This window comes from Ischnura elegans, chromosome 9, assembly GCF_921293095.1.
Source record: "Ischnura elegans chromosome 9, ioIscEleg1.1, whole genome shotgun sequence".
Lineage (NCBI taxonomy): Eukaryota > Metazoa > Arthropoda > Insecta > Odonata > Coenagrionidae > Ischnura > Ischnura elegans.
In genome coordinates, this window is record NC_060254.1 from 15,810,280 (window position 1) to 15,817,067 (window position 6,788).

Genomic DNA, 6,788 nt, shown 5'->3' on the forward strand with positions numbered 1-6,788 from the left:
TCACCAGCTACCAGAGACTGATATTGAAAGAGATTTATGTTAAGTGAGTAAGATTTAGTTGTTGGAATGTACTTGTCGTTCAGATATTTACGACAACCGAATGCCCAACTTAGTCAAAGTTATTTACATATTTTTATATAACTCGTCAAGCCTTTTTATCGTATGCGACATTAATCTCATGGTATATTTTTCTCCTATTCTCTTTTCCCGTCTTGGCTAACTAAATATACTTTCCTCCTTCGGAATTTTAATGATATTAACTATTGACTAAAGTAACTACAGATATCTCCTAAAATCAAATACGTTGGAACCTATTTTTTTTAAATAATAATAATAAACGTTTATTATCGTAGACCTTCAAGGTCCTAAAGACTTTACAGAAATAAAAATTTAGCTTTTTTTATATGATAAGAAGACAGTAATAAATAAAAAAATAACAAAGACTTAGGTACAGCAGAAATATTACATAGAATAGAAAAAAATAGTATCTTCCCCATAGCAACAATAACTTCCACTCGATACATAACAAGGCATGAAACATGAAACAGTGTTGATCTGGGGCAAAATGAATTTTTTGAAAAACATAGAGTAAGTTCACAAAGTATAAAAGAACAAGTGACTGTACCGTGATACATAGTAGCATACAATTGGGACATCCTAAGTCTGATTACTAATTACAGGAAATATATAAATTTACACTCATACACAGGAGGAATTGACATATCGTACATATTATTAATAACAATGAGCTAAATTAAAACTAAATTTAGGATACAATGTGCTTAGGAAGATTCTTCAGTTTTTAGAATTAAGTGTTTGAATAATTTAATTTTGAAACTAGTTAAAGATTGACTTGATTTAATATCTTCCGGGAGTGCATTCCAATGCCTTGATACTGTAGCTACGTAAGATTTATGATATATTTCGGTTTTGTGCTGGGGAATCTGTAGATCAATATGCTGGGAGCGCGTTAAGCGACTCATTATGCTCTTTTTAAAAGTGAAAGAGTTGAATAGGTACTGAGGACAGCTGGATTTAAAAGTTTTAAAGGCAGAAACCATAGACAAATAGAGGCGTCTTTCCTTGACTTTAAGCCATTTTAGTTTTCTGTAAGCATCTGTAATATGATCCCAACGCTTTAGATCATATATGAATCTCAGTGAAGCATTCATCGTTACCTGCAATTTGTTATTTGTTTCTTCATTAATATTACTTAGCACACCACAACAGTAATCAAAATGGGGAAAAATGAGAGCATTTACGATGGATTTTCGTATGTTTGTGGGCAACAGGCGCTTTGTCTTGTATAAGTAATAAAGCGTTTTATGGCTTCTACTCTTAACATTTATGCAATGCGCATTCCAATTTAAATTGCGGTCCATAATTACCCCCAGATTTTTTTACTTGCTCTTCATAGGGGAGAGGTCGATGTTTAACCATGATTTCTGTGATGTGGTTAAGATTTATCTTGAGGGAAAGGTTTCTACTGCTAAATATAATGGCTTTTGATTTATTTTCATTTAGTTTCAGACCATTAGTCTCAGCCCACGTGCTAATATGTTCAATATCAGTATTCAGCTTATCTATAGCTTGTATGAGGTTTTCAGGAGTTGCATGAAGGTATATTTGAAAGTCATCGGCATAGAGAAAATATTGTGAGTGAATTAAGCATTTCGGTAGGTCGTTGATAAAAATGGAGAATAGTAATGGGCTAAGAACAGAACCTTGAACCATTCCTGTGTCCACATTTTGCCAAATAGATGTTACTCCGTCCTTCCCTATTACAGCCTGCATTCGTTCGGAAAGATATGATCGGAACCATTTAACAACACTATTTGAGAAATTGTACGCTTTTAACTTCTGCAATAGGAGAGTGTGGTTAACGGAATCGAATGCTTGTGAAAAATCGAACAAAACAAGCACAGTTAACTGTCTATTATCCATTGCTTTTAATATGTCTTCGGTTAGGCGCAGAAGTATAGTTTGTGTGCTGTGTCCCTTCCTGAAACCAGATTGTCTTGGGTCGAGTATATTACGGTCGGTGATATACGCACTTATTTGATCAAATACGATTCTCTCAAGTATTTTAGCTGTGGCACATAGTAATCCTATTGGTCTATAGTCACTCGGATTGGAAGGTTTGGGACATTTAGGAATTGGCCGTAAAAAGGTTCTTTTCCATACATCTGGGTATATACCTAGTTGTAGAGAGGAGTCAAAGATATTTAAGAGAACAGGTAGTAACATAGGTAATGCCTTTTTAATAAAATTTATAGGAATTTCATCATAGCCTCTAGCGTTTGTGGTGATGTTTTTACATGCTTTAGTGACCTCTGTAAGTTTCACGTGTGAAAAGAAGAACTGGTTATCAAGATCAACAGCCTCATTGCTGATGGAGGTTTGGGGAAGAATTGCCTTCTTTCTGAGAGAGAAGTAATTGTTTATGATGTCTGGATGTATGTTTAACTTATCGTCTTTATGTTTTGTAGCGATTCCGAGATTTCGCAAATGCTTCCATGTATTTTTTGCACTCTGGCATTCTGAGAAAAGCGCGTGATAGTATTTATTTTTTGCTTCACGAATCTTTTTCTTCGTAAACTTTCTCAGGGCTTTGTACGATGCAAAGGCATCAGGGTCACCATACCTTCTATATAATGCTCGGGCATAGTTCCTTCGCTTAATTTCCGTCTTTATTTCGGGTGTTATCCATGGAGTTGGTGGGTGGGTCACACGAATAGTGCGAATAGGAGCGTTCAAATCAAATGTATCTATAACGTTGGTATTGAAAATTTCTACTTTATCATTTGGGGATATTGCATTCGCTATTGCATCCCAGTCTTTATTACTCAGGTCGGAGAGGAATTTGGAGTGGTCAAAATTTCTGAAGTCCCTGTAGGTTATGTGCTTCACTAATGGGTCTGGTGATTTAATATCATACACTAAAGTCATTTGATTGTGGCAAAACATGTCGGGTTCATCGAATAATTCAATTTTAACCACCTTATTGAGATTATCGACACAGAATAAGTCTAAAACAGACTGGGCGTTGTGCGTATGGCAAGTTGGCCCGGTAGCTACAACGCTGAGATTAAATCCCTGTAACATTTCCAACAGCCTATCTTTTTCTGAAGAGGGTTTAAGTAAGTTAATATTAAAGTCTCCCATCACAAGTACATTTTCATACATAGAAATGTGATACCCAAGGAAGTTTTCAAATTCTTCTAAATTTTGAGATTTTGGAGGTTTATACATAATTAAAATTAAAATTTTTGTTGGTGGTCGACATACCTCTAAGCATAAATACTCTGGCCGGTTCGAATATTCACTAGGGGACGAACCGATCAGTTCAGCTTGTAAGGATTCATGGACGTATATACCCACTCCTTCCCCTCTCTTTCTTTCACGGTCATTTCGGAAAAGAGTATAATTGTTCAATGCAACAAAATCATCTCCAATATTTGATTTCAACCATGTTTCAGTAACACCAATTATATGGATCTTTCTAGAATCATAGTACATTTTAAATTCATCGAAATGTGCGACAAGTGATTGAGCGTTAATTAATGAAATATTGATATTTTTATCAGTGCTAGCATACAGATTTGTCTCAGACAAACACTTATCGCTATTTATAAAAAAAGATCCAGATCTCTCTGAGATTCGATGACAACAACAGGGCCGGTTTCAGATTGCCTCACAAGGATTTTACCGTTTTTCACCCAAACAAATTTTAATTTGCCCTCCTTCTTAAGACCTCTAGCGAGGGCAAATATTTTTCTATTATATTTGGTGAGGGCTTCATCGATATATATTGTTTGATTGATCTGGGAGAGAGAAGTTGAATCGGAGAAGCAACCCGCGTCTTTAGAGCTGAAATTTTTCTTGGCACGACGGTTCACAATGACCTCATTTTTTTTGCTCTGCCTCACAAAACTGACAATAATCGGGGGGGCGTGTGTGCCTGAATCACTGTTGTGGCGAGGCCTGGGTCTAAAAACTCCGTCTATATCCTCGGCTGACACATGCACACCAAGAAAGGAGCAAATTTTTATGACCACACTTTGAATGTCATCATCTTGGAACAGCGGCACACCTCTTATCTCGACTGAGTTTTTCAGTGTGCTTTGTTCAGCTTTATTTAACTTAAGATCAAGGTCATTTGCTTTTTCTTGGAGCACGTTTACTGCACCTTTAACTTTTGACAGTTCTTCCTCAATGAGAACAAATTTTGATGAAAGTCCAGTCAACAGTTCACTGTTTTCACTTACTTTCTGTGTTAGCTTCTTCTGGTCCTCTTTTAGGGTGTCCAGTTTCCCATTTACTTGTTCCAGAAGTGCGGTTTGGTCGTTGAAGGTATCTTGCCACGTGATGAAGGTCTTCTTCAGATCTCCATGATCCTCCTGCAGCTGCTTTATACGATGAAGCAACTCTGCGAGGGGGTCGTCGGCATTCTCGGGCGATGTTCTACTTGGAGCTGAATGACCTGTGGCTCGAACTGGGGTGTTGTCACCGCGTAAATTCCGGGATTCACCGATGCAAACATCACAGGACCACGTCTTCTGGAGTTCTACCAGTGTTTGCAAGTCAGTATCTGACAATGAAGCACAGTGAGGGTGATACAGTCTCTTACATGTATCACAAGTAAGCTGCTTCTGGTTTCGCTTTATACTGGAACCGCACTTGACGCACTCACTAGGCATTGTGGACTGCTTTAAGTAGAGAGAGCAACAGAAAAATACGTCCGCACACCACGAAGGACTGTGAGAGAATCATGGTAGGTAGTATTTTTGGTAGTTGGATTTGTGATGAATAGGACGAAAACGTATTTTCACCTTTGTCCGCAGTAAGAGCATAGGTCGGAAAAAAGAGAACTTTGAAATAACGGCGTTTATGCCAATTATATAAGAAATGGAAACAAATCGCTTTGAATAGGGTATTCTTCGATAAAAACATGAGGGTTATCAAGCTATTCATATAACTGTGTATCCTCTTTCAAAATAAAAGGAATTGTTTATACTTTCCGTAAAAAAATTGGAGTAGTGTATTTGAATCGTGCTATTCATGCAGATTCGCTGAAAAGTGAGCAATTAAAAGGAGACGGACAGGATTAAATATAAGAAGGCAATGAAATGGATTATATGCTGCAGACATTTCGTGAAGAAAATCACGATTCAATTCCTTTGTACAAGCAAACGAGTTTAATGTGCTATAGGTTCTTACTGTCCTCGTAGTGGTCTATCGCGAAACTTCATCTATCGGACGAACTTGTGAGCGCGACCTCATACCCATCAATTGCTCGGAATGGGAAATGTTTTTGGGTCATGTCCAGGTGAAGACCCTTTCTCCTCCATGGATCCCACTTCTTTCCACATCTTGCCACCATTAAATGATAATAATGATGGTTTTGAAAAAGAATCTCCCCCTACCGATCCCCACATTGCGGCCGAATATGATCCTCCAATCCTCCACAGTTAGCCACTTTTCGCGATATGGGTCGAACAAATCCTCTTCACCGCAAACCACCGTGATGCTCTTTTGTTTTTTTCACAAACTTCCCCTCCCACAGTCCTCGACCCGGAGAGACAGAGGGAGGCTATCAGTTGGTGCCAAAAACCGAAATCGTTTGCTATGAATCCACCAACACACTTTGCACCGCTCTGCTCAACACATTTTTAAAAGTTCAACTCGATCAAGCACGTCCCTGCGCTCCAAATAGGCATGAAAATATTACCCCCTTATCCCTTCTCATCACATTTTACTCCAGCCTGACCACCTCCTCGTCTCCTCGATCAAAATCCCTGGGATGATCCCTTCGTGGATGCCTTTCTCTAGATCCCCATTGTTTATGGCCCTTTGATACCGAACCAAATTGGTTTCGTGGGGTATATAAATGCTAAAAAAATGCTAAAACCTGTTAGCATCAGAGAAATCATTATTAGTTATCTATGTGTCTTGGGTATTACATAAGCGGGCGAAAATTGACTACTTTCCTAGTGGTGGATTAAGGATAGGGGCTAAGTTGGGAGTAATCTAGCAATAGTGGGAGTCTGAACAAAATTACCATTCTATCTAGCGTAAATTGGACCCCACACTGGATTGTATTGGATTTTATTGGATTGTAACAAGCCGAAAGCGTGTAAAATAGGCCATAAGTTTAGAGCTTATTTGCATTTCCATTCGTTAAAGTAGTATTTATACCGGAAAATATAGCTTAATAGTTCTGTACAAAATGGCAAACTCCAAAAATTTCGATTTTATCTGGTGGGTGTTTCGCTCAATAGATATTTTAAATTTGAATGCAATGAAATAGAATACGTTTGAAATTATTGCCTGGGCCTTTTTTTAGAAGTAATTGACCTTAATTCGCTAGTTTGCTCAAAATAAATGTTTGCTTAGGCAGTATAATTAAAACTAAAACGCATAAAAGAAAAGGTTCGGAAAAAAATGGAAAATTTTTCTATTATCAATGCCTTATTATATATTGAAAAATACCTTCATCTTTTGTGCAACTTTCGCATCACTCTAGTTAGGGGAGTGGCTTTTCCGGCGTGCATAAAAATAATCGATGACTTAATAGGTAAGTACGTAAGCACTTCCTATATTAATAGACATTCCCTCAAAATTACTGTTCCTTTTACTATTTCCTGCGAATTTGTTTCCTATTTTTGTGTATTCAGCTGGTTGGGTGAAAATTTCAAGCTAATGTAGATATACGAGTATGGGCACTGGCAAAAAAGGCATAGGGAATTATTTTCTTCGAATTTATGGCAGGGCAATTTTATCTGCTA

At 37.6% G+C, this 6,788-nt stretch overlaps 1 protein-coding gene across 1 annotated transcript; it reads right to left on the minus strand.

Moving 5' to 3' along the window:
- Window positions 1-3,629: 3,629 nt before the first annotated feature.
- Window positions 3,630-4,700, minus strand: LOC124165894. Its single transcript, XM_046543434.1, has one exon. The coding sequence runs from the start codon at window positions 4,698-4,700 to the stop codon at window positions 3,630-3,632; it is 1,071 nt and encodes a 356-aa protein (XP_046399390.1).
- Between the last annotated feature and the right edge of the window lie 2,088 nt (window positions 4,701-6,788).